Source organism: Phalangium opilio, unplaced genomic scaffold, assembly GCF_054372755.1.
Source record: "Phalangium opilio isolate 3A_F unplaced genomic scaffold, DU_Popi_V2 ptg000209l_1, whole genome shotgun sequence".
NCBI classification, from domain to species: Eukaryota; Metazoa; Arthropoda; class Arachnida; order Opiliones; family Phalangiidae; genus Phalangium; species Phalangium opilio.
In genome coordinates, this window is record NW_028324217.1 from 4,874,313 (window position 1) to 4,902,051 (window position 27,739).

General features: G+C 36.7%; 3 protein-coding genes across 10 annotated transcripts; 2 read left to right on the plus strand and 1 right to left on the minus strand.

Moving 5' to 3' along the window:
- The first annotated feature begins 2,802 nt into the window (after positions 1-2,802).
- Positions 2,803-7,844, plus strand: LOC149618576 (uncharacterized). Of its 3 annotated transcripts, none has more exons than XM_089854056.1 (9): positions 2,803-2,925; positions 3,549-4,177; positions 4,707-4,795; positions 4,866-4,956; positions 5,264-5,425; positions 5,535-5,682; positions 5,737-5,948; positions 6,358-6,638; positions 6,816-7,844. In XM_089854056.1, the coding sequence occupies exons 2-9, from the start codon at positions 4,148-4,150 to the stop codon at positions 7,042-7,044; spliced, it is 1,242 nt and encodes a 413-aa protein (XP_089710182.1). In that variant the 5' UTR covers positions 2,803-2,925; positions 3,549-4,147; the 3' UTR covers positions 7,045-7,844. The 3 variants fall into 3 exon arrangements, 2 of the variants coding, with proteins under 2 accessions (XP_089710182.1, XP_089710183.1); XR_016375158.1 differs by having other exon boundaries at positions 2,814-4,177; positions 6,358-6,483; positions 6,560-6,638; positions 6,816-6,945; XM_089854057.1 differs by having other exon boundaries at positions 2,814-3,950; positions 4,019-4,177.
- Positions 7,845-9,548: 1,704 nt separating this feature from the next.
- LOC149618577 (putative glutamate receptor) lies at positions 9,549-12,065 on the plus strand. Its single transcript, XM_089854502.1, has 7 exons — positions 9,549-9,575; positions 9,657-9,742; positions 9,796-9,886; positions 10,635-10,775; positions 10,864-11,020; positions 11,082-11,296; positions 11,781-12,065. Exons 1-7 carry the CDS (start codon positions 9,549-9,551, stop codon positions 12,063-12,065), a joined length of 1,002 nt encoding a protein of 333 aa, XP_089710628.1.
- Positions 12,066-14,761: 2,696 nt separating this feature from the next.
- Positions 14,762-27,717, minus strand: LOC149618578 (uncharacterized). Of its 6 annotated transcripts, none has more exons than XM_089854003.1 (11): positions 26,814-27,717; positions 25,750-26,750; positions 25,377-25,674; positions 25,228-25,311; positions 19,238-25,158; positions 19,074-19,164; positions 18,649-18,810; positions 18,252-18,402; positions 17,507-17,724; positions 16,803-17,086; positions 14,762-16,093 (listed from the first exon to the last, which is right to left on the minus strand). In XM_089854003.1, the coding sequence occupies exons 6-11, from the start codon at positions 19,095-19,097 to the stop codon at positions 15,880-15,882; spliced, it is 1,053 nt and encodes a 350-aa protein (XP_089710129.1). In that variant the 5' UTR covers positions 19,098-19,164; positions 19,238-25,158; positions 25,228-25,311; positions 25,377-25,674; positions 25,750-26,750; positions 26,814-27,717; the 3' UTR covers positions 14,762-15,879. The 6 variants fall into 6 exon arrangements, with proteins under 6 accessions (XP_089710129.1, XP_089710132.1, XP_089710131.1 ...); XM_089854006.1 differs by having other exon boundaries at positions 25,377-25,483; positions 25,553-25,674; positions 25,750-27,717; XM_089854005.1 differs by having other exon boundaries at positions 19,238-19,329; positions 25,100-25,158; positions 25,750-27,717.
- Between the last annotated feature and the right edge of the window lie 22 nt (positions 27,718-27,739).

A 27,739-nucleotide genomic window follows, 5' to 3' on the forward strand; every position in this document is an offset into this window, starting at 1 on the left:
TTTCCTTTTATATTTTGAGAAAGAGTCGTTGTTTTAAGGTATATTGTTATGTTACCTGACCTTTTCCTTCAAGCTCGTTAACATTGTAATGTAAGGTTTTTTTGTAAAGATGCCTTACTTTCTCGAGCAAAATAAAGATGGTTTCAGTGGTCCATTGAAAATCATTTACCAGGCAATCAACGAAAAATTAAATAACAGGTAGATGTTATATTTAAAGGATGTGGAATATTGAAACAATTAGGGATAGATTTAATTTTAGAAGTACGAATGGAGAACAGAGTAATGTCGGCGCGCGTCAAAGTCCCGGTCCCCCTAACACGGGACAGAGGGCTATGAAAGAAGAGGTGGGTCATAGAGGCAGAGGTAAAAAGGGATTACGTATTTTTCGTCGTCCCCGTCAGCAACGTCATCAAAACGTAGTTTAAGTGAGCCAATAAGATAATTTAAACTTTTCCTTACGTGTTGGAGGGAGGGGCTCTATACTAGGCTACGAGTCGGACTGAAGTAAATACTAACCGTTCTCCATTCCTACTTCTAAAATTAAATCTATCCCTGGAATAATATTAAATATTATCACAATTTTTGTAGTGTGAATACCATTGTTGTGGGTTATTTTAATTTTGGTAAAATTTTGTCTGAAAATAATGGAACAGGGGTGTTTGGATCGTTGCTTCGAAATGTAAGACACAGCGTGTTTTAAAGATAATGTTTGCATATTTGTTTACTGTATTTCCTTTGTTAAGGAGAGTCAATTCAGTGTTTTTCCCCTTCCGATAACCAAAGAGGCGAATGATTACTTATACTACACTTCTGTCATATTGTATGATGATTGGGTTATTATGTCAGGAAAACCTATCACTTCTTTCCGGGATCATTTATCATCACTTACTATATTCGATTACAAAGTAATAACTACGACATTTTGTATGTTTTCTTTAAACACAATGATAATAATGTACAAAAATGAAATGCAACACAAGAGTAAGAAACACTAAAGCTGGTTTTTGCAACGGTATACGTGACCAGTAAAACTAAAGAGTCGTTATGGACAATAATTCGGTCAAACGTGCGACGGCCCAATTTTCTATTTCTTCTCACAACTGGGAACAGTTCGAAAATCATTTCTTGCTTCTTGATACCACCATAAATTTAAAGAATATGTTCCATAAGTTTGACCCTACATATATGATTGGTAATGCTAGAGACTTACTGAGAGCTAGTTCGACAAGCGAGAATTGACTATAGTCGGTTTTGCATTCCATCTACCTTTTTTTGTCTGTACTAAGCTTTTGACAGCGCCTCAACAGGCGTCCCTTTACGTGAATCTTTCACCTACCAGCTCTTAGTAGCCAGTGAAAAACGTATGGAATATATCTTACGAATACGAAATTTGTCTCATTGAGACATCGCTGTCCTCACACGTAATTTTAAATTTTAAAAATTTCAATTTTCTTCTGCAGGCTTGGCTAGCAATATTACTGTCGTTCATTATTGTATTACTGTTTTCAATATTTGCAAAGAGCCTTTTCCCCATCTCCATCAACCCTAATAGTAATGAGTCAAACCGGTCATCAATTTGTTCAACACTACTTTTCACAATGAGAGTTTTAATCAGACAAGGTTAGACAAATTAAAATGAGATTAATATCAACTTGTTTGTCACCAATACGATTTACCATTTGTTAGATGTTGCTTTGGGTAACTGGCACCAGTTTCTACACCAGCGTATTCTGTTGGCGATTTGGATGCTGGGTTGTTTCTGCATATCTGCTTCATTCATGGGATGTATTTTGTCACGATTGGCGAAAGCGGATTCTTTAATATTCTATGAAAAACTGGAAGACTTTCTCGATTATCCTAATGTGAAGCTATTGATTTCGGAAGAAGTGCCATTGCATGACGACTTAAAAGTATGTATTGGATTGCAGAATATTAACTAATATGTGTTTTGACAGTTATACGTGAGCCATAAGTTTATAAGATGTTCCATAATGCTTTGTAATGCTAGACTCTTACTTAGAGCTAGAGCGAGGCAAGAAATGACATCACGCGGTTTTACAGTTCATCTTCCTGTTTCGTCTGTACAAAGCCTTTGACAGCGCCTCACCAGGCGTCACTTTACGAGAATATATGACGTTTCACTACGTCACTTCAAGGCAAGCTCTAAGTAGCCATTGAAAACTTATGGAACATATCTTATGAACTTATGGTGCGCCATTAGTGAAAACTATTTTGAAAAAATGAAACGTATTATTTTTAAGTTTTCTTCGGATCCAATTAAATGGAGACTGTGGCAGAAAATTTTGAAAGACAATTCTATAGTACAGCCAGACAATACAAAACCTAGAGATGTGCTTCGAGACATAAAAATGGGAAAAATTGCAAGTCTGTCTTTTAAGCGATTAGGAATGGCCATGTTCTTTAATTTTTGCAAAATGTTCCATGAAAATCCTCCCATTTTTTCGAAAACAAGAATTGGAAATTCACAAGTATACACTTTATATACTAGGAAGGATACCGATCAAGAGCTGAGGCGAATCGTTAATTTTATGTAAGTAGATTGATAGTGCCAAAAGGAAAGAAATAAAGGAAATTTAGGCAGTAAAAGGGCGTATGCAACGCCTGCCAAGCATAGTGTCCTAATTTCTATTATTTTGATTTGCCTTTGATAGTAATTATTTAACACAAAGGTAAAAATAATCCTTTTTAAACATTGCAGAACATATCAAATTGTAGAAACCAATTTGATTAACGCTTTACTTGATCGTACATCGTTTTATACCGAATTATGTCTCCATCGAGATCCACCAGAACTTACTCCATTGGCACTGATAAAATTTTATCTATTTATGCTCTTCTATATTGTTGGCATGTCATTAGCTATAGTTTGTCACGTCATATGGTTCACCCTAGCCTATTGATATTGTATTGCCTTATAATGATAAGATTCTATGATATTCCTCTAACACGAAATAATAACTTGTAAACGAATTTAGCGGAATTGAGACATGGTCATTTTTTGCTGAGTCATCGCTCGTAATTTTTGTATCAAGTATTCTATTTTCGTCTACAAGCGTGTCTAGGAATTTTATTTAAGCTTGGATAATACTCTACCTTTGTTGCCGATAGCAGAAGTAAGATGAGACTAGAAGTAAAGAGCTCTAGCATTGGATCCTGGCACTAGTGAACAAATTTGAGGATTTTATGCCGCTTCCATCGCGCTTACACCAGAGAGAGAAAAATTGGTCGAGTTCCAAAATAATTTCCTACCCCTTTCCCCTCAAACTAAAGCCGCGGAACACGGACGCGGACGCGGGTACTTGAATCTAGTTCGGCCGTCTACCGCCGCAAGAGTCTCAAATTTTGGAGGGAAAATTCAGAAACCGCTACCAGAGGGCCAACCGTCGGCGTGTTATCAAGAATATTCACTGAAGAATGTGGTTAGCTCAGTACTTCTAGTCTCATCTCTTATTCTGCTTAGAGGCAATTCATGAATAGTTAAAAACCAGCACAATGTATTCATAGATAATATCCCTATTTATTTAAAGAGAAGTACAATTATACAAGACGTATGTAAACTGTACAAGTCGTTGTCAAGAATTTCCAACCTATTTAGGAATTAATATTATTATCACGTCCTCTGCAATGCAAATGAGTACATCACTATGTTACGCAAACAATTTACTTACAAAGTCAAACCAGAAATGTTACGTATGTAAATGTATTATATCTTCGTCAAAAGATGCTGTCATACGCGTACACTAGGCCTAAGGAACTTCTTTTTCAATTATAACAAAGTTCGTACCGTAACTTTCACTTCCGTTGCATCGATTGATTATTTATTCGCGTTATCACCTGGCGTTCTCTCTCACGCGTGCATTAAGAACAAACTTCGAAAGTTCCGCGGTTAACGGAAGGCCCTTGTCACGACAGACAATTTGAAAGCTAAGGTTGACACATAGTCAAGTAAAAAATAAAAGTAACATTTAAATGCTAACCTTCACAATTGAACGAACAGTAAAAGGAGGTCCCAATTCCGATAATAACTTGACTTTTCCGTTTCTAACAATTTGCGAGTGTCCTTCGAAGAGAAACGTGTCTCAGTTGATGCGTCATCGAAGCTATTCTGGAGAACACAGCTCAGAAAATGTATAAATTCAAAGCTGCAGCTACTGAGGTAATATGTATAAAGTTATTTATTTTTAATTTGCACTATTTGATAGATCTACAGTTTAAACGTTACACTGCGGTTGTTTATATTTGTTAGTAAGAGCGCGTAAAACAATGTTTTATACATTTAAGGCTAATAGAAACAACACAAAGTGAGGAATTGGAGGGGATGAAAGTAACGTTTACGACGCGAAGAACGGCTTTACATTACCAGCTTTGGCACGCTTCTACCTTTAAATGTTGACTTAAGCTAGATCAAAGCTCATTAACGTTCTTAGGCTGAAGACTATGCCTAAACAAGTTGGGCATTCTGATATCTTACTCCCCATGTGTGCCAATTTCATTGTTTTAGAGTGCCAGTACCTCCTAAACTGAATGTTTTAGACCTAGTGTTCTTTGACACTTTTCACTCAGTCTGACTTGCCCAAAGAACACTCCTTTTAATTTATAACAAACTTATTAGAAACTCCATGTATAGTTAAGTTTATTAAGAAATTTGAAACTGATTATAAAATATTCGAACTTTCTAAATTTAGTTGCCAACCCTTTTAATGTTTGACGGGGATGAAGTTACTGGTCCATTATCAATCATCTATGATATATTTAAATGGAAGTTAAATAATAGGCAAGTAATAAATTATCTGTAGACTGTTCGCAATTAATGCAAATATTTTTGAAACTATGGATGGTTTCAGCTTCACGGTCTCAGTTATCGGACGAGGTGCATTGGGAGAGCTTTACTCCAACCAAAATGGGTCTGGTGCTTTGGGATCTCTTATTAGAAATGTAGGAATAAACCAACAAACCAAGATTAATCAAGTGAAGTTTGGTGTAATGTTATAACTATGGTCGCCTAAAAATCACCTGTCGTCGGCGCTGATGTGCTAGTGCGCAATTTTCTGACGCATCATACTTAGACGACAATTCTTCTGACATGATAAGCTCAGGTCATGCGCATCCAGGTCTAGACACTTGTCTTATGTTTCACGAAGAGAGACATCTATACTGACCAAAACTTCCCTTGCTTGATCTTCCTTGAACCAATCCCTAATATTTTTGAAAAGATTACACAATCTTGACTTATAACTTGCAGGAAACCGATTTTAGCATTCTAACTCATTTTTTGAACAAGGAAGCTGTTGATTGGCTTGATTACACGGCGGTAGCTGGTGAAACTGATTGGGATTTTATATCTGGACCAGCGAGTAACTTCACTAAGAACTACTTTGAATCAGTGAAATCGTTTCGAAACACAGTTAAGAATATTTCGTTATCTTTGATTAGGTCATAAATAAACCCTTTCAAGACAGAAATACAATCTCAGAAATTGGAATTTCCCTTTCTGTAACTCTCTGTATTTTCAGTTATGGATTTCCATAATTACTTCGATGCTGAGCTTTTCCTTCATATGGACCGTACTCGAACGTCTAAATCATCAAGGACTAAGAAAACCATTCCCGACTTCGTTACTTAATTCATTATTTCTATCTTATGCCGTGTTATTCAACAAAGGTAAGCAATTCGGTACAACATACAGCAGAAGAAACTTACAGTACAGCTTTTCAGAAGTATATAAGAGCAACAAACTGCGCGATCGTTTGCTATGGATTTCGTGGATATTGGGGTGCTTCATTTTATCATTATCATTCACGTGCGTCATGTTTTCTAAACTGGCTAAGAAAGATGATCCATTTCGCTATGAAAAAATGGAGGATTTTTTCACACATCCAATGAGACTACTAGTACTAAAGGACACACCACCTCACATTGAACTGAAGGTATGATCGTAAGCTCGTATCACAGTCTTCCAGTGACTATGAAAATCTCTGGGTCAAGGGCCATTACCTCCTACAGCGACAATGGGAGCTTAAAATCTCTTAATACATTCAACCTATGGAAAGGTATAAGGGTACCCAAAACGTCTTTGCTCTGACACAATAAACGGGGACACAATATGATGTACAAAATTAAAAAAAATCATCTACCGTTAATCATAGTAGAGTACAATTTGTTTTAAACAAGAGCTACATATGTAGTTCCTCTCCTGAATGCGCGTATGACCCTCGCGTATGACCGTTGCCTCCCCCTTTTGGACTGCGATTTTTCACAGATACTTTGACTTACATGGACCTAAAAAAAATGGTATAATTAAAAAGCTAATTTTATTTTAAAACTATGAATTCACAGAACTCTCACGACGAAACAAAAATGAAACTTTGGAAAAAAATTCAGGAAGAAAATACACTTTTCTCATACGATGACGGGAAATTCTTCGACGCGTATAACGATATTACAGAAGGAAGAATGTCACTTGTAAATACCCGAGTTGTCGTACTTACTATATTCACTATATTATGCGGAGATACGATTGATTTTCACATATCCAAAGAACCATTCTATACGTCTTTGCTAACGTTTCTGATGAGAAAGGATTTGGATGCGAACGTTAAAAGAACCATCAATTACATGTAAGGACTGAATTTAAGTTATTGATTGTAATAGCGAATTCCATAGGATTACTCCGAGATCGCTGAAAATTTGCTCTATTTCGTCATCAAATTGGTAGACGCAAAATTCGTCCCATCAGTGCAATGGAATTCGCATTAAGTAACCATACAGTTCCAGTTTAGCTTTTATGTTTTCAGAGCTCTTCAAGTAATGGAAAACAAACTTTTATCTGGTGTTATGGAGAGATTAGGAAACATTGGCTTGAGCTGTATCGATCACAGAGAAGAAGAACCTTCACAGCCAATTGCAATAGACAAATTATATTTCATTTTAATGATTCATTTGTTTATGTTATGCTTGGCTTTAATATGCTGCCTTATGGAAGTTATTTACGCTAACAGTAAAGAGCGCATCGCAAGAAAATGATTAATTTGGAGTCATGAGAGGTGTCATAATGTGAAAAATATCCAAACTCATTGTTTGCATCCCTTTACGGAATTGAATTTCAATTAAATTATTTAGGAAACTAATAGACATTGCTAATATAATTAACGGGTTTTCCGTAAAACGCACCAATCATAGCTTTAAAACGGTTGCCCGGACGTCATAATGTTGTACAACACTTTCGACTTGAAATCATACCCCCCCCCCCCCATTTCTAACAGACCTCGCAGAAACACCATGTATAACTGGTTATTTAACTTATCGCAATCGATGAATATATGAATGTGAGAACATTTCAAACACCCTTTAACTTAAATGATGTACAATGATAATATTAAAATCTTAGCTAAAGTAACACTTAAAATGCATATCCATTTAATTGCACCATCTAAACATGAAAGATGGTACAAGTTTTTCAGTGAATTTCTTAACCACTTTAACCCGACCCTTAATTGACAACAAGTTATACTCATTAGCACAAGAACAGATCTAAATCATTCGGTGAAGAAGACTTCTACTTATTGTCTTATTCTATAGGGCCGGGAGGCCCTTATAGATATGGCTTGACACCCATTTTAATGTTAAATGAAAGAAAAAAATCACTTTTTAGGGTTAGCGTCCCATAGAAAAAGCATTAAATTTTTTATGTATTTTTACGAGTTTGGTCATAAGCGATTTTGAAGAACTACAGCGAAGTTAATTTTCGGAATACTTCTTTCAATTAATGATTTAATGTATAATGCACATTTCTATCTATTAAATATTTTCATTTTGGAAAAGCAGCTTTGCGTGATCCATTAATTTCATACGCATTTGGTGCCGACCATTAATATATCTCTAAAGACGCTAACAATAATAAAATATTTAAGGCCTTGAAGTCACGATCTCTCAGTAGACGGTACTGTGTTTAAATTGGTTTATTCAATACGTGTTTCTAATAAGTATGCCATAAATTAAAGAGTGTACTTTTTGCGTCAAACCGAGTGTTATTTTTCATAGAACATGGGGTCTAAAACATTTAGTTATGGAGATAGGTTCCCAAACACTGATTGGTCCCTGAGAAAAGGAACTCTTCACACACGTGCAGTCCTCAATCTAAGAACTTGTATAAACCAACAAATAAGCAAGTTGGCTTGGTCTCATCTCCATCTAAGGGATAGGATCACGTGACTAACAAATTTGACTGAAGTTGAGCGACGAAAATATATCTCTTATTTTTCTGATTGGGTTAGAGTGACTCTTGAGGTAAAACAGGTTCTGTGTATTGCAAAATCAAGCCAATCAGGTTAACCCTTTCTCGCCTCAAAACCCGAGAACGAGATCTGAACCGTTATAAAAATTCAAAAGATTTGTTGGTTGGGTCTATTGTACCTTCATCTAGCAAGTCTACGTATACCCAACTTTAGTCAGCTCGACTCAGCTGACAAATCACAGAATTAGGCCTATCAGGCCGACTTGTCACCCAATTTAGTCAGGTCAGGTCACTCGTTCACCCCACACAACTAGTCGACTCGACTACCTTTGGACCACAAGAGGGCGTACAATGCGGTACATAATAATAGTAGTGATTGTTTTGGATTATGAATGAACTCACATTCTCGAATTCGATTAATTTACGAGCAACAAAATTTCTGCAGTTCAGGACATAGTAGGTCAATAATGTTCCTATGACGTAATGGTTTCGCCGATTGTGATTGGTCGGCTGGACTCCTATCGCCTACCTACCCGATTAAAATCCGAGCTTCAACCTGACAATAGTACGGTTGGGTGAAACGTTCATATTGCCTGACTATGCCAGTCCGGTTTTGTCAGCTGATTTAAGTTGGGTAATCTGATTGAGCCTTGAATCTAATTACATCACATATGTTATTAATACTACCTTGTCTTAGGGGCCAATCAATATTTGAGAGCCCATATCTTCTTAATTAATTGTTGTAGACGTCCCTTGCACTTTCCACTCAATTCGATCCGAAGAACACATTGGCAGACTTATTAGAAATGCCATGTATAATTTTTCCGCTTAAAGTAAGGTATGATATGGCCTAAATAACAGTGTTAGTTTTCAAGTCCTAATGACTCGTGGAGTCGTGGTGCGCTTAATTTTACCAAACACTGGCGAAAAGTGAAATATTAATACACATTTACAAAGACAAATTGAAATAAATGAGAGTGGACTGAATGAAACCATTAGGACACTAATACATTTTTGGTAAATACACCCTACTTTCAACCATATTATCTTCAGTATTATACACAGAGGAGGGAAATAAACAATTTTTCTGTCGTTGGCTTAGAAGCAACGTGAACCACGTGTCTCTGACCTTACATTATATTTTTCCTCGGGCACTTTCTGATATTTTCATTTGCTTTTAATTTCAATTAATATAGGCATTTGTAAATATAAACGTACTTCTCATGGTTGCCATGACTACCACGGTCTTTATTCGCATATAGACAGCAAAACATTCATTTGAGATAGAACAAAAATGGGTTTAACCGCAGCAGCCACTGAGGTTAGTGCACCATATTTTTCAAAATTCTTTGATTCACATAATTTTTGAAAATTATGTAAAAAAGATTTTGGAATTCTTTAGATACCGACTATTATAGAGAATGATGGTGAAATAACAGGCCCTTACGCAGTTATCTACGAAGCTTTGAAGTTTAAAATTAATGTTAGGTAATGCGTTTCAAATTAGGCTTCAATTACTCAATAAAATGGTTTTTTTTCAGTTTTGATGTTACGTTCATAGGATATGTCGACATGGGCAAGATTTACTCGGAGAAAAATGGGACTGGAATTTTGGGATCACTTATTCGCAACGTTTGTTATCTTGACTTTTAAAATAAGTTTTGAGCATTCAGCAACTCCCGCTTTATAATCACAACGGACATTTTAGAAACGCATATTTGAGTGGCCCAGGTTATGCGCGTAGAGATATGATCTCACCATGGCATATTTATGGATTCCCATCTCTTACGTTTGATAAAGCATTATCGCAGTCCCGGTTTGGGGAGAGAGAAGAAATATAAATTGTAACCGCCCCCTCCCTCAACCATGCGAGTTAACGTCTCTCTGCGCATGGGCGAAATTTCAATCCCACCAAGATCCTCCGGAGAGCTGCAGTTCCTTCCCCACGTTACCTAGCTATTTCAGCTTCGCTCTACAGCCGTCTACCATCCACTGGTGGTGGCAAGCTTTTGAGTAAAGTTAGGAATCCATAAATCGTTGGTTATATTTATACATATCCACTAACACCAACAGGGGATTTTAAAGTTATTGTTAGGCTTTGGTTTAAAGAACAAGTGAATATACTATCTGGATTGAAGGCAATTTTAGGAGTCGGAGTTATTTATATAAACATAATTGCTCATTTCTAATTGGAAGGGATAGGCGGGGTGATAGAGATAGCCAATCCCCTTCAGCAACGTCACAAAAACTAGATTTAAGACAGCCAAATGGTTAATTTAAAAACCTCGTTACACGGTAGCTTCTTGAAATCTTAAAATATTTTTCATACCTGCTCCTTTTAAATACATAAATTCCTGTTGCGACCAATTTTTAATTTCAGGAATCTCAGTTTAGCATTATTCCAAGTTTTCTGAACGAAAAAGCTATAGAATTTCTTGATTACACCGCAATTTTGAGCGATCAGGATTTTCACATCGTATCAGGACCAGCAAGATACTTTATCAAAAGTTACTTTCAGTCTGTAAAGTCTTTTCAAAAGCCAGTTAAGCGACCTAGTTAGCCTGGTAGCTAATTAGGTAAACTAAATTAATTAAGTTTCCTTTTTTAAGGTATGGGTATCTCTGATTGTTGCCATACTGGTTTACGCCATTTCTTGGGTTTTGTTAAGAGCTTGTTCAAATTTTCCCACAACCAATAGCACTAGAACGCGTGTGAAGATGTTTGAAGACACGTTTTGCAAAATATTTGCCATACTAATGAACCAAGGTATTAAATCCGTTTGGTTGATTGATTCGATTGTATAGTTGAGTTGGCTTTTAATCTATAGGGGTTCAAATCCAGCCTCGTTTATACGAGCGCCTGTTTTGGATTGCTTGGATAACAGCTGGATATTGTTTAACTTTATCGTTTCTCGCTGTCATGTTCTCAAAACTTGCTAAAAGAGACTCCCCTTTTCGTTACGAGACGATAAAAGATTTTACGATACAACCTGATATTGAATTGCTTATGATAAAAGACACTCCGCCTTACCTGAACTTAAAGGTAATTTATAATCAGAAAATACCAACATTTGTTTCAATTCCTCGTTGAAAAGAGTCAAAAATAAACCAAAGCAGAAATAAATAGATAGATTTAATTTTAGAAGTAGGAATGGAGAACAGAGTAATCTGGGCGCGCGTCAAAGTCCCGGACCCCCTTCCCCGGGACGGAGGGGTATGAAAGAAGAGGCGGGTCATAGCGGCAAGGGTAAAAAGGGATTACGTATTTTTCGCCGTCCCCGCCAGCAACGTCATCAAAACGTAGTTTAAGTGAGCCAATAGGATAATTTTAACTTTTCGTTACGTGTTGGAGGGAGGGGCTCTATACTGGGTGGTCTATGAGTCAGACTGAAGTAAATACTAACCGTTCTGCATTCCTACTTCTAAAATTAAATCTATCCCTGATAGAACCAACTGTACTTCGGTCATACAGCAAGTTTTTTAGAAAATCACATTATCTCCATTTTAAATCTTATGAATCTCGACAGAACTCGGAAAACCCAGTCAAAATGCAAGTTTGGAAGAAAATGGAGGACGATAAATCGGCAAAATCTTTCGAAGAGCTTGATTTTATGGACACCGTTTCAAAAATTAAACAAGGGAAATTGGCAATTATGTTGATTCCTAGGGTTTTCCTGCTCATCTCGACAATGGTGTGCGGCGAAGTTCAAGATATATACATTTCAAAGGAAACTTATATTTCAACTATGCTCCCTTTGCTAATGCGAAGGGATTTGGACATTAGCATTAAGAAAATGATAAATTTTGTGTAAGATCTATAAATAACCACAAGGTAGTAATGCAACTCCAAGGAACAAACTATATTTGATAAGACTTGGGATGTTATGTGTCAGATTTTCTCAGTGAAGTTTCATTAATGTCGATTTTTATAAAAATTACAAACGGAATGTTGTCTCCTGCAGGGTGACAGAATTTCAAAGCAAGTCTTGGCAGTGGTTTAGTTTAAACAAACGCCGACGTATGCTCCCATAATTGGGGGTAGAGGGCGCGCTAAGCTTAGCAAGGGATAGTTTTAGCTCCGGCCTCGACTAAGGGTTGCTTGACTCAATTTAGCGTTTTCTTCGAGGAATTGGTGGTAATATTCTTAGACTATACAACAATGTTCGCGCAAGACTATTGGTCATCTCTTAGAGAACCGCCCAAAAACCTGCATCTCGGTCGTGGCACAAATTTTAGAACTAGTCTAAGGCGAAAACGAAGAGTTAGTCCCTTGGAGTTCAATTATTTTCTTGTGAAATAACGTATTTCTAATTAAGAGTTTAGTTCTGTTTTTCAAATTAAATAAAAAATTTTTAGTGCTTATCAATTCATGGAAACGAAATTACTAGCTGGAAAAATAACAACACTATGCGATATTGGGAGGCTTTGCTTGCTAGAATCGGAAATTGAAAGAAATCCACCAATTTCATTGGACAGGCTATATTTCATTCTAATTGTGTATTTGTTATCCCTGTCAATTGCAATTATTTGCGGAGCTTTTGAACTAATTATTAAATATTACGGTTAGCAGAGCTATTAACATAAACAACTTAATTACAATGACGGAACTAAAAAAAAAAAAATAGTTAACCAATTACTGGACCCAATTGTTTCTCAATGAAATTGGCCAATTTTGGTTTTTCACATTATAGTCAAGATTTTTTAGACATAGATAACCTTCATTTAGCAGTTTATGGAACCCAGTAGGTGAAAATTATTTAAAAGCCAAGGGTAAATTTGAGCCACTGACCTTGGGTCAAGGTCCCAATGCTCTTACCAAATGACCTCACTATTGAACCGTAACCGAAACACAAGGTTATAATCTTAGGTTAATTCAATTAATTGTTCAATAAAACTTAAATCAAATATAAGTTTCAGTTTTAAAAATAAAATCCCTCTTTTTTCTGAACTTTTTTTTGACCTATTTCACATTTTTGGCCAGGGCCGGATTAAGGGGGGGGGCAGAGGGGGCACCTGCCCCCGGGCGCCAGCGAAATAGGGGCGCCCAAGATGTCTGGTGATACCCAAATCTGAGCGATTGTTTTATTAAAATTTCGAAAAACTCAAAAACATGACGTTAGTTTTGAATGATTACGGGACTGTTTTACGTTTTTAAATAGGTATATTAGCTAACGAGACCGATTTATTAAACAAAATTAGTTGGGAGGAGACGGTAAATAGATTTTCCGAGTCTAAATCTAGTAAAGCCTATTCAAAGACATAGGCAGGGCTGGTACTAAGTCACTTTTTTCAAATTCGGTTACTAAAAGTCTATTTTCCGAAAATTAGTTACTATTTTCACTTTTTTTGGATTTTTGAGTCTTTCGGTGTTATTTATCTTCTCGACTAGGCTTACATCGTTAAACGTAACATATTTGACTGTATTACGGTTTAAACGCAAAAATAGCGAGATTACAGTTGATCAAACCCCAAAAATTGTGGAGCTCGCTTCGCTCGCTCATCAAATATTTAAGTTAATGTTTATAATCAATCCAATTCAAATGAATGTTTTAGTTTTGATTTAAAACGACATCAATTACTTTGCATTCTTGAGCTGTGCTCCAAAATGGTTTAATTCAATTTCGCCGTAGAAATTTTATGAGGTGACCTTTCCTTTGACTGGAAATATCTAAGCCCATAGATTGGGCTTAATTACGGCACCGACCTTTAAAATATCTTTAATTACTGAAAATAATTATGAAAATCGGTCATGTCTGAAAACATTTCATTTAAACTGGCCTTATTTTATAGCTTAATTTGCCCTTATTTAGTCACTTTTTGCTTACTATTTTTAAATTTATTAGTCACTTATTCAACTAACATTGAGCGTATGAGTGAGCATCAGCCATGAATAGGGATACTTTTCAGTTTTCACTTAACAAAAATTACAATATTTCTAATAAAAACAAAATTATTAAAATTTTTAGCTGGTTTTATAAATTATGGGGCTAAGAGAGGGGGCGCCCATCGAGCAACTGCCCCCGGGCGAAAATCTTCTTAATCCGGCCCTGTTTTTGGCCTATAAAAAACCACATAAAGTGCAAGGTTTAACGAACCCAAATGGTTATCAATTTCACACAGTTTTTAAAAATAAGTGTTAAAACTTACTCTAAAATTAAACCACTTATTCTAACTTAAGTAATTTTAGAGATAGGTCAATTTCTACTGTAAATATCTCAGACCGCATTTTTTACCCCTGAAAGAGTATTTTCACTCTGGTTTTAAAAATGCTTGTTTAAACTAAACCTCTAAAAGACGATTCGCTAAAATGCATTCAGTAATTCACTTAAGATTCTATATATTTAAAATCCATTTCATTTCTCATATATTTGAATATAAAAAGTTCCTTAATTAAAACGAATCAAGTTAATTCAAAAATATATTTACCATGAAGTCGTCAGGCGCTGTTGTTTCAGTTAGACTTGAGTATCAGATAAAACAGTATATAGGTTTTGACCAACAAAATGAGACCATTTCAATTGTTATATTTGAAAACGTTTGAAAAAAAAGGTTACAAAATTGCTTTATTTAAAAACGTTTGAATCAAAACGCGACGCTTGTAATCGCTTTGGAAAAATACATTTCAATTCACAAATGAAAAGCTTTCGACTTTGTAACCTTCATCGGTTTACTAATTTTTTAAAAAAATGAAAACTACGTCGAAATGAGTCATAAAATAACTTTTTACTAGTTGCTATACACACTACCTGGCACCATGGAGTAGTATAATTGGAGACCGATTTGAAATGTTATAAAATCTTTGAAATTATCACATTCGACTCCATTCAAAATCAACGCAAATTATCCGTAAACTCTCTGTTTTAGTACACATGCGATTAAAAAAATTCTCCTTCTAAAGTCGAGGGGTGATGAGATTAGGGGGGAATCATTTTTAATGGTATTTTGGGATTAAAAAAAATATTTTTTAATGGGTATTGACGTCACCATAACTATTGATCATCAAAATTCGAATTTAAAAAATATTTAGGCCTACTAGCCTCTGCCTGTATCTATTTTATTTTTTAGCAGAATGTTTTCCCTTGTCAATCTTGCACTCTACTAGCCCTCACAAAAATTATGAGAGATATTACAATAGGCGAGTTTGTGTGTCTGTGTATGTAATAATAATATTAGGTCCTTTAATAGACCCAAGAGTCATGATCGCAATTAGACGGCCGTGGTTATATGTTTGATCGGACAGGAGCTTCCATTCTTTGGTGATTGTCTAAAGATAATTTATCTTTAGTATGGAGACACGTTAGCAATCATGCTGGATAACTAACAATATTCCTGAGCTGTAACGAGAGGGTAGTGTTTACAGAATAATCAAGCTATCAATGGAACTCTTAATAACGCTTGAATAATTCATTATTTAAAATTTTAAAGCCTGTAGTTTGTTATCAATAAATACTAATAGATAGTCCTCGTTTCGACTTGGAGAGGTAATATTTTGCTTCTCCAACTTGTTTATGTTGCATTTAAGATTTGTGGCGTGAGGATGTTTCCAGATACTGAGGCTAACTGCGATTGGTTTTGATTCCAATGTTAATCCTACAGTTTGTCTAGCGTTTCTGTTTATTCTGAGTTTTAGAACATATTACTGTTCATCATTTCACAACAGAAGCATATAATTGATACTGCCAATGCCAGGAAATAGATGTAAAAGATGAAATAAAGATTTTCCAGAGTCAGAGCTTGAAAGGTTTCCGTTTCTTTTGCCATAAAACATCTTTTTTCGCCCCACGAAATGAAGGTGTCCAATTGCGCTTCGATAAAGTTGAATTCCACTAGTTGGAGAGCGCTAACCAAAGATAGGTTGATAGAAAATATAAGGCTATCATACTCTCTATAAGAAAGGGTACCAACTAATTTTCTGTAGAAGTCAAAGACCTGATTAATAATCATGGCCTAGATTTAAAGAGAAGGCTAAAATTTAGCAGAGACGTTACTCTTACGTAGTACACAAGCACTAAGATAGATTTCTCCAACCCGCTGCCATCTTTGAAAAATGGTGGCCAGAAATGTGAAAAAGCCTTCTTTGTGGAATAACGTACGTGCATTTCAACATATTTCTTTAATATTTAGTACAATGATTTCCTATAGACGGGATTTATGACTTTGGGTTTCGATTGGCGGCCATTTTAAAATGGCCACCCGAAAAGTAATAAAATGTCCCGATGGGCTCAAGGGCAACGGAATGCCCCTTTGCTACTAGTATGCATTATAAACGGGGTTGAGAGGCTTCTCGTGCCGGTGTACAATTTATTGAGGGACGTCTCCTAGTGGCAGATTTACCACAAAACAGAAGCTATCGCCTTCTGTGATCTCTTGCTCCAATGGGCAAAGGCATTTCCGTTGAAACTATCTGCCCAGTCGTAAAAAGCTTAGAGTCATGTGACATTGCCCAATCACTACTCCAGGAAATAGTAACACTACTAATTCGAAATATAGTTCTTGGCCCATCCCTACGTACAGCATTGTACTTCTCTTTTAAACTTAGCGCCACTTACAAGTGTTTTATCGTATTCTTAATATTGTCGTTAAGATCTTTCCGCATAAATAAGGTAAACATTGTGTCCATCAAGGGTTTCTTTGAAATATATATATCTTCAAATGCTCCACAGAATATATCAATGCAAGTGCCAAGGAACGCTTTTCTCATCATAATGGTCGCGACGGTACCCTCTTTCATTCCGGTAACCATCTCTATAAGATCAAACTCGTCTATCGGTTTAGCCGTTCCCTCATCCGTCACTTTCTTCCAAATTTTCATTTTCACTGGATCAGGTGATTCCTTTGAAAATATATTTGTAGCATTTTACATATTAATAAAATGGTGCGATCTTAGGGTCAAACTAAGTGTAAACCGTCGAAGAACATGACGTCTACAACACTTACGGAGATACGGCCTCCCAAACATTGATTGACCCCTAAAACATGGAACTAGTCACACATGTGGAGAAAAAACATTCCACTTCTGCTAGATGCAGGTTCAATAACGTTTATAGAAATATTTCACTATGTCCTTTTTATTAGGGGCCAATCAATGTTTGGAAACCCATATCTTTCTTAACTAAACGTGGTAGGCCTCATGTTGTTTGACGCCTTCCACTCAGTTTGACGCATAGACCACATCCATTAATATATGGTAGCAGAAATATAAGTAATATATTTCTGATGGTAGACATGTATGAAACACTATGTATATGCTTACCTGGATTTCGTTGAATGGTGGTGTGTTCTTGATAATAGCCAGTTTTGTATATGGATGAGTGAGAAAATCATCAAGGTTTTCGTATCGAAATGGGTCATCTTTCCTCACAACTTTTGATAAAAGTTGACTGACAAAACATTGTGAGAGTAGAAAACAGCCGAGAATCCAAAAAATCCAACATAGTCTTTCGTGAAGACGCTTTAGATATGTATTCATACCTAGAAACAGTGAATTAACCCTTTTCAGTATCGTCTTCTCAATATAGGGTTAAGACGGTACATCAGGTATGTGAACCCAAAGACGTTAAATAGGGCTTCCTAGTTACCAGTCCCGCACCAAAGACCTTTCATTTGTCCACATACCGGATGTTCCGTCTCAAGAAAAATAGATGGTCAAACACCAAGAAGGCTTTATTTAAATCATTTCATCTACTATAGCCTCTCATAATCTGCATAAGTATGGGTCTGAGAACACGCATCCTTAAAAAGGGTAGGCCTACAGGGGCGTCTCATATTTACATTTTTTCCAGAAGCAGAAACCATGATAGCCAATTATGCTTTTATCTCTACTCGCAACTCAAATAGACCAAAGAAAGAAACTCAGTAGGCTAAGCCTCTATTCGGTTCTTTTAAACGAAGATAAGGTCTAATTTTGTCTATCATAGACTTCACGTTAGACCCATACTTACCCATTGCAAGGTTATATAGTTTGTTTAACTATTGCTCGTAACTCTGATAAAATATACCTTGGTTGACAAGAACTTGAATCGACATAATGATTGTTCTAGGAATCTGTGCCAAAACTCGTCGAGGATTGAATGTTCTTCTAGCAACCTCTTGCAACATAATCGATGCAATAGAAAACGCAATAATTGTTGCCATAAGGGCATACCAAATCTGTATAGAAAAATAGATCAATACGTGTAAATTGCATTTCTAACCGTAATATACAAAAACGTTGTGTTTCAGCAAGAAGGTTTTAGAGGTGAAAAGACTCTAGCTCACGGGTGCAATTGGTATCATTTTACTTCACCATTAGTCAACACTTGAAAACCGTTACGTTTCCTCGCCTCATATTTTCCTTCATTTCTTACGTAGTAAAAGTGAAACCTTGCTAAGAAACTGATACATAATCTACTTAACTGATTTCTGAAATGATGCAAGGGAAGAAAAACTATCCACGGAAAATATTTTTGGTGGTCCTGAGATGAAACTCCACTCTTGTTTTGATATTATCGAAGTATAATCCAACCAATCCACACCAAGTTTATTCAGATATTGCGGACACACGCTGAACTGAGTTTCCTTTAAAGAATTAAAAAATTAAATAAAGTTTAAAAACATAATTTTTGATAATTTCATAAGCCTATTCAGGGTATTTCTGATATGTCTGCCATAAATTACGGGGTCAAACTGTGTGGAAAGTATCAAAGAACTATCCACGACGATTAGTTACGGATCGAGATATGAGCTCTCAATAATTTACTGACGCCTATAACAAGGAAATACTCAAACAGATGGACACTTTCCACTCAGTGTAACCCATAGATCAAAACACCGTTACGTACATTTCGAATTAGAGATCCCAGCATACCAGTTCCAGTTTTGTTGGGATACAAATCCCCCAAATCCACAATACCAATAAATGAAACAGTAAAACTGCGATGAGAAAACATAGATTTAATTTTCTTGGAAAAGTTTCAGGTCAACTTTAAATGTTTCACGTGTTTACTTTATGTTCAGTCTAGTTTTCAGAATTTTCCAAATACTGGAAAATCGACCTCCAACTCCTCCATCTCCGTCTTCTTCAATATATAACGGGATCTAAATAATAAATTTAACTAAGCAGAAAGTTTCTACATTTTGTTTATGGGCTTAAAATATATAAATAGTAAATAAACAGAGTGAGTTATCTGTCATTAAACCCCCTGACCACTGGCGCACTCCTGTATAATGTGTCGTCGTCAAGAACGCGTTTGGGTGTTGTCATGCGGTTTTACCATTCACGTGTTTTAAGGTATGTATTAGTTAAGGGTGCATTTTTGCAGAAATACCTCAGTTGCAACTGCCTTGATTTCCATTTTCTCTCTATCTCTATCGTGAACGTTTGTTAAGATTCCAATTCCTTCGTTGAATAACGAAATATTGCGTAGTTCAAATTTATTCACAGCGTTTTTAACGCGGAAATGCATCGTTAATATTTAACGACTTTCAAACCTTTCTTAATGTATAATTTCTTCATTTTCCCGTGTAAGAAAAATAATAAAATATAATTCTAAATTTCATTCAAAACTTCCGTATTTACTAAAGCATGATAAAGCTTAAATAATCCTCAGCTTTAACCGGAATAGAGCTCAAAATGTCCACGTTTTAACCAAAATGTTTCCTATAACTAAATTGAGAGAAGTATGTCCAAACCATAATGGGATATTAAGCCATTAAGCCGGATAAACGTTTTAATCTGTAAGCGGGGGGGGGGAGGGTTGTTTATTTCAGAGGAAATACGCATAAGGAGGGACAAACGTCAGTGGAAATTGGGAAAGAAGCTTGTTTTCCAAGGCGAAGTAACTTTGCGCAGAGGCGGAACTCGTTATTTCTGTCTCTCTCATCCCAAACATGAAGTTTAGTCAGGGCCGGTGGGGGCCGAGGGGCACTGGCCCCCCGGGTGCAAGGCTTGTTAGGGGCGCTTTGTGTCAAACTATTCCCCCCTCAGAAACATTTACTATTCCTTTTTTCTCGGCCTAAGGGGGCGCTTTCTGTCTCGGACCCCGGGTGCAAAATTGCTTAACCTGGCCCTGAGTTTAGTATATGCGTGAAAATGTCGTATCCAGCTGTATGTAGATGCTGATTCTTCACGAAACGTGGATGAATTGGAGAATTATTGTCTCTCCTGACGTATCTTTACTCTATGTTTCTGTTTGGCATGAAACCTTGCTGAGAAAATGGTTAAAATATCCATTTCCTTCTGCAAATACAATTATTGAATTTTCATAAGTATGTGACTTAAGTTTGCAAACAATGGAGCTAACTTCAACAATGTTGAATTAGGCCAGATGGGCATAGCAAAAGCGCCCCAGGAACATAAGGGGTCCCATGATTAGCGTATATTTATTTAAAAATGGGGCCTGTAATACTGTTAAGATGGCACTGCCTTCAGGGCGCGTTTTCCAGTGGTACTAAGCTCACGGTACGTAATCCTACCTAAACTTCCTTACTCATCTCATTATTGGATACTTATGGTCATTAACGTAATGATTTTGCGTCATAATGGAGCACGTATATGCCATTATCGTTTATATTTATCGTTGGTTTACATAGTACAGTGTTCTTTCATGTGAGGTTTTTTTTGGCAAATATTACGAAATTAAAACTATATTTGCAAAGGTGTAGGGAGAAATGTAAAGAATTTTCGGAATAGGTTTTTGCCCCTTTTCAATCGATTGGATAGTGTCAATATCTATAACACGAAAGCACGGCATTTAATTATGGTTTTTGATACCAAGACCAGTATGATAAATAATTGATCTTCGGTATAATTTTCACTTCCCTTCTTACTCTCAATGCCATTCCTAGTAACATGTAATTAAAGTTAGTTATATTTCCCTTGTTGTTTACGTATGAATTCTTCTTATCTCTCAAAGTGACGTATGTCACGGAAAGGTATTACACTGGACGTGTATGCGTTTGTTTGTCTGTTCGTCTGTCACCACTTTCGCAGTTGGCAAATGAGAGAAAACTTGTTCGCAGTACCCAGAAATTCTTTCACTTAGACACCAATCTGTACTTATAGTCATTTAACATCACCATGTACTGATCGTTTGTCGATACTAGGACCATTAACAACCTCCTTGTATTTAATGGTCTTAGGTCGATACAACATAGACTATTTTCATCGCGGTGATCGATTAGGGTTACGAGAAACGTCTAGCTTCCCAATGGCAAAGCTTCCACCAATGGTTCACGCAATTGCACGTTTACTTATTATTTTATGGAATCAGTCGCCTTATATACCCATTTATAAAAATCGTGAAAAAGGCATACGCTAGAAGTCAATCGTCAACAATAGCTATATTTAAAATTATTTTAAGAATAACGTTTCTTAAAACGATTTAACTAGAATTAATGTAAATTTCTGACGAATAAAATAATATAGAGCAATAATTGTACATTCATTTAAATAAGTGGGTAGACAGTCCTTATCTTGACTCGGAGAGGTAAAATTTTGGTTCCCCAACTTGTTTCTTTCCTAAGTTAATCGATACACTCGGTTGCTTAGCTATTTGAGGGGACCAATAGCTTTCTTTTAAACTGAATCAATGACAAAAAAAAGAAATAACAGAACGTAAGCCATTGGAGTGGACGATAACCCTTCAGTAAGATATTTTTGACACGACGTGTCGCTTTCTTCTTTGGTCGACCAATCAGCGCTCTTCTTGATAAAGTAATATTTTTCCTCTCTCCCACGAAAACAAATCGGCTTTCGGAGCAATAGAAATTATATTTTGAGTTCTTGCATAATATCATGGACTTTGTAGTGCAAACCTGGGAGATATTGAACTAACAATGTAGAATTTCAATCTAAAATTAGTCGTTTAGAGAGCTAGGGAAAGTGTAAGATTATTAGAGAAGCTATTGCATTTTCCTACAAAAAGCTAAACCACACTGAATATTAATCATGCAAAACAATGGCAAACATATATTAATTATACCAAAGAACATGTATTTTGTGGCACCAGAGCTAATTATATCTAACACAAAACAACACTGAAATTCTCATTGCAGTGTATTTTAGCCTGCTGTATATTCTAGTCCATAATTCCGTTCGTTTCCACAAATGAAGATTATAAATAGAAACTAATTTACGAGTTTGGGAAAAATTCTGAAATTAATTTAACGAATTCTTGATTCAAAATGGTTATAAAAGCTGTGGCGACTGAGGTAAGTTTTGAAATATTTTGTTTGCTAGGTGTGGTTTTTTAACCAGAACAGAGGTGGATCCACCTCTGACCAGATCTAACTCTACACTTCTGTTTTGTGTGGGTGTGTTTGCGTGTGGGTGGACCCGGGTACACGATGAACAAGCGTGGATAGAAACCGATGAAGGCAAAATTCACTAACAAAGAAATTGCGATAGAAAGTACATTAGCGCTATGCTATGGGTTAACAACAGTTTTCCTGACTTTTGAATAGACGTAAAACATGTTTTTGGGAAAGAAAAAAAGCGCGAATTCGCCATGTAATCTCATACTGGGCACTACGAAATGTTTTTAGACACCCCACTGCCCAATTACTTCCTGTTTTTAATATTTTACATTGTTAATACCAGAAGTGTATAATATTTCTCTTCGAGAGAAGTGTACAGCACAAAGAGGGGTTGTAACATGATTCTTCCCAACATCAGACCATTAATTTGCACCAATTTTAGTAAACCGAATCACATTCGCGATAAATAGCTCCCCCATCTATAGCGTTTAACTATTTGCCAAGGCGCATGCGCTTGTGGATTTTGTCCCACGTCAAGACGAGGTTTGTGGTTATACTAGAGTTCACATCACGGTGCCATGCCTATCTGAAGTTTGATGATCAGGAGAGTATACTAAAAGGGTCAGCCTGGGAAGAATCATGTTACATAACTTAAATATGAAGAGGACATAGAGTGTCCCCCTTCTGACAATACTCAAGTTTTCGATAAACGACCTAAGTATTTTCAATTATTTAATGGCCGATCTTCTATGATAGGTGCCTTTTTACGTACTATCAGATAGCGCTAATGGCGGTGTTAATGGTCCTTTCAAATTCATATGGGAAACATTATGCCAACAACTTAACATGAGGTTTGACCAATTTCCTTCCTTAATCATTTAAACTGGCTTTATATTAAATAAAATATATTTTCTTGATAGCGTGAAAGTAGATTTCATTGGTGAACTCGCAATGGGACAAGTAACGTCCAGTACCAACGGAACCGGAATAATGGGATCTCTAATGAGAAATGTAACTTTAATACTGTGTTTAATCATAAACCTATAATACTCTCCATAAGTATGGGTTGAAAGGATATTTGCTATGAGAGCGTATCTTTTCGCCTGGGGGTTGTAGCACTGGTTTTTGGAGGCAACCATGATTACGGAGTTTGAAATTAATCTTGAACTAACGAAAGGAAATATTATAGGAAACACAGTTCAGTGTAATACCCCAGTATTTGGACCAACTAGGCGTGCAATATCTGGACTACACAGCGGTTATAGGGGAAGAAGATTGGATAATACTATCTGGACCTCCGAGGATATTTTACGTTGATCACTTCTCAACCCTGAAGTCATTTGAAAAATCAGTTGAGAAACTTTCGCTTTTTAATTTAACAAACTTCAATATTTTTCTTAATCATTTATTCATTTCAACAGTTGTGGATCGCAGTCATCTGTGCTTTATTTTTATACTCCTTGGTGCGGAGTTTATTATTTACGATAAAACTTAATGAAGCTCTTAAAAAGAAAACATTCAAGCAAGAATTTCAAAATTCTCTTTTCGATTCTTACAAATCTCTAATTAACCAAGGTATATACCGGAACTACCATTTCAAGATAGTGAATTGTAGGCTTAATTTTTCTCTTTCATTCAGACATAAATGTTAGACGTTCTCATTTTTACGAACGCCTGTGCCTGATGTGTTGGTTAATCGCTTCGTTGAATTTGTCATGGTCTTTCACCGGAAATATGTTAGCCAAGTTAGCAGCGAAAGCCGATCCATTTAGATACGATAAACTGGAAGACTTCTTAACTCATCCAGAAATGCAATTAGGTGTATTAGAAAACACCCCACCGTTTGATGAAATCAGGGTAAATAGATAACAACAAACAGCCTTTGATTGTAGACCCAGGGATAAGAAGAACTGGAGACGGTGATGTAAAAAGGGGGTACATACAAGAAGGGTTGATACATTGCCACGCGTCTCTGCGCACTCTCATGATTCAAAAAGACTACAGCGCAGGCGCCAAAAATCGAGATGGAAGGCAAAGATTTACCCCCGTGTCTTCCCCTCTTAGTTACATCGAAATGGTTTATTGTGGGGAAAAGTATTTTCCACCGCGAGCCTAACCTCCCACAGTGTTTGAAAGGGATCCTCTAAAGAAAGGGGGGTTACACCATGGAAGAACTACGCGAGATGGAACAGCCCCCTAGTGTTGAAAAACCTGTCGTCCAAAACTTGAATACCCCCTTTAGATTCCTCCTCCCTTCCTAAAGGTGGGTACGTGGAAAGGCTGCGTGCGTCGGTTGGCGCGCGCCAGTTCAATTTCAAATTTTAGTGAACAAGGCTTACGCTACTCTCGCCAAGTTTCGAGAGATGGACGGTTCGGCGCTGCCTCGGCTTTAAACCTCAACGTTAACAGCTGTAACCTATAACAAATCAGAGGCGCGCGAATATTGCGCAGACCGAACTTTCCGTTCCCACTATCTCGGAGAGCTCTCCTACGTCACTCGCTTCATTTCTGGTAGAGGCTCCGCTATCTTCGTCGCCGTTCCATCTCGCGTAGTTCTTCCATGGTTACACATCTGAGGAAAGAGGTGAGATAGGAGTAGAAATCACCATACCTATAACGTAGCCTCCGTACCCCATCCTCCCTACGGTATGAAAACGTGGACAATGCCCCCTGTGGGTTAAAAATAGAGGCTCTTCTTATTTGAATGGCGCAAGGTGGCAGCACTTAACAAATCCCTACCAAAGGTGCTCAAGGTACTTTGGTAGACTTTCATTAAAGCACATGACCCACTGAACGTTTCTTCTACATCTCACTTCTCTTTTCCTAGCAGTGAGTACGTATAAGAACTTAAGAAGGATTATCAGCCCCCCCCTGTTCAAAACCTTTACCGAGCTGTGGCCAAGTGATAAGTTCTATCTAAACTGAAAATACGTTTTCAAGGACTCGAAACACCCAACAATGGTAGCACTTTGGAAGAAACTTATGGACGATGGAACTGCGAAAGAAATAGAAAAGTTTGATCCAATTCAGGGTATTGTTGATCTCACATCGGGCGAATTCGCACTGATTATGTTGAGACGAGCAATTCTGGCCACATCTTCTTTCATGTGCGGTACATTTTACAATCTTTACATATCTAAGGAACCAGTTACGATGACAATGTTCTCACTCTACATGAGGAAAGATCTACCAGAAAATTTGAAGAACATCATCAAGAAAACGTAATGCAAAGTACTAAGCTATTACAATAATGATATAGACCAGTTTTTGGACCAAACTTGGTTTTGCGGTCCATTTTCCTACTTAGTCTGTACTAAGCCTTTGACAGCGCCTCACCAGGCGTCACCTTACGAGAATGCATGACGTTTCACCTAGGTCACTTCTGATAGACAACGATAATCATGAAAAATTTATTTGCAATTTAGCGTTTTGGCAACAATCGAATCCAAGACGCTCGATTCAAGAATCAATATGTTGGTTGCGGTTGGAGAATTGTGCATGGTACATAGTCATGAAGAAAAAACAATGCCTTTGACAATTGACAAATTCTACTTCATCTTTATTTTTTACGGCGTTGCAACTGTCATCGAGATATTTTGTCTGATTTTCGAAATGGCTACTTTTAGAAACCATCCTAAAAGTACCAGACGACATTGGAGGAGACACGCCCTTCTACAATTTTGAACATCGACCATAAAACCGAATCTTACAATAAAATTAAAAGTCTATCGTCTAATTTGAACAATGTCGGACTTGAGACCCTAATTTTAATGATGGATGAATTTCACGAACTTATCAAACCATGAGTTTAATCACTAACATGAGTATCTACAAGGCTTACCATAGGTCGCCTCTAACTCCTTGATAGGAGGAGTCTATTTATTGGCAGCACAGCCAACTCGAATACTGTTCTCACTGACTGACCCAAGCTGCTCGGCCAAAATATAGCACGAGCAGTTTGCGTACTTGAGCACTATATTCGAGTGGGCTATGCAGTCTTCTACGAGGAATCGAAAGCCACGCCCAAATACCAAGGTTTGTTTCTTACTGGTTATAAAATTTAAGTCAAACCAGTGGCGCAAAACTTATGGCTCCTGCTATCGCTTTAGGCAGTACTCTACAGGGTAGTGATAGGCCTAGTTATTCATGTTAGTGAAAAAAATCATGGTCAAACGTTATTGAACTGTGGTTGAAAATTCCAAAAAAAAAATTATTTGTATTTAAATGCGCCTGGTACTGAGAGAATCTCAGTTAAATCGTTTCTGTAAGATAAGAAAGCAAAATTAAGGACTTGTATACTCAAAGAATTATTTTTTAAAGCTCACCTGACTTTTGAAATTAAATTTAGAATGACATTGATGTATGTATGTATGTATGTATCTAATACCCCCTTTGCTCGTGCACACCGGTATAGAGTAGTGGCACTCAGTGTTAAATACCCATAGAGTGTAATACAGTCAGAGGCAGAGAAGTGCCATTACTCTATTGATGTATAGACAAATCTCACATTATTGCTTTGCCCTATGGGTTTATAAGAACCATGAAAAAAAAATTAACGATGACAGTAAAGCATTACCACTTTTGCAAAAATCCCCTGGCACAAAAACCAGATGTCTTGTATAATCTAGCAAGTCGTGTATACAACATTACTACAGTGATAGCTTTAAAAGTGTAGTTTTAAATGTGTCTAAAATTAATTTAACAAGTTCAATTAAGAACACCATTTGGACAATGAAGAACGAGAAAGTTAAGTATCAACGTATAGCACGTTAAGTATTCACCAAGTTTTAATATACTCAGATATTAATCGTAATTTGAATATGAAAATTGTAAAATAAACGTGGTTTCGTTTTTCTCGAGCCATACTTAGGTCTATTGTGCAACACATTTTCGATCAATTTCTATAAACTATGAAAACATCTCTAGAGATCATTCCAGAGAGTTCTGGGATACATATTTATTCAATATTTCTCCAAATAGACCATTCCAATAAATACTAGCAGAGAAGCAAGCGCACAAGGGTGTTACCTCCATAAGAGTCTTAATTCTTCAGTCTCGTTAACACGCAACGGCAGACGGAGCCCGCGTTCGCTACACGTTGGAGACTGACCGACTTACACTGCCACCTTGCGGTGCTTTTTAGCGCGAGGGAAATAGGCTCTTATAACGGTTTGCTTTTCCTATGGCATTACAGGAAGGATCTAAGAAGAAACGATAGAATACGTATTTCCAGAAGAAAATAGGGGAAGTG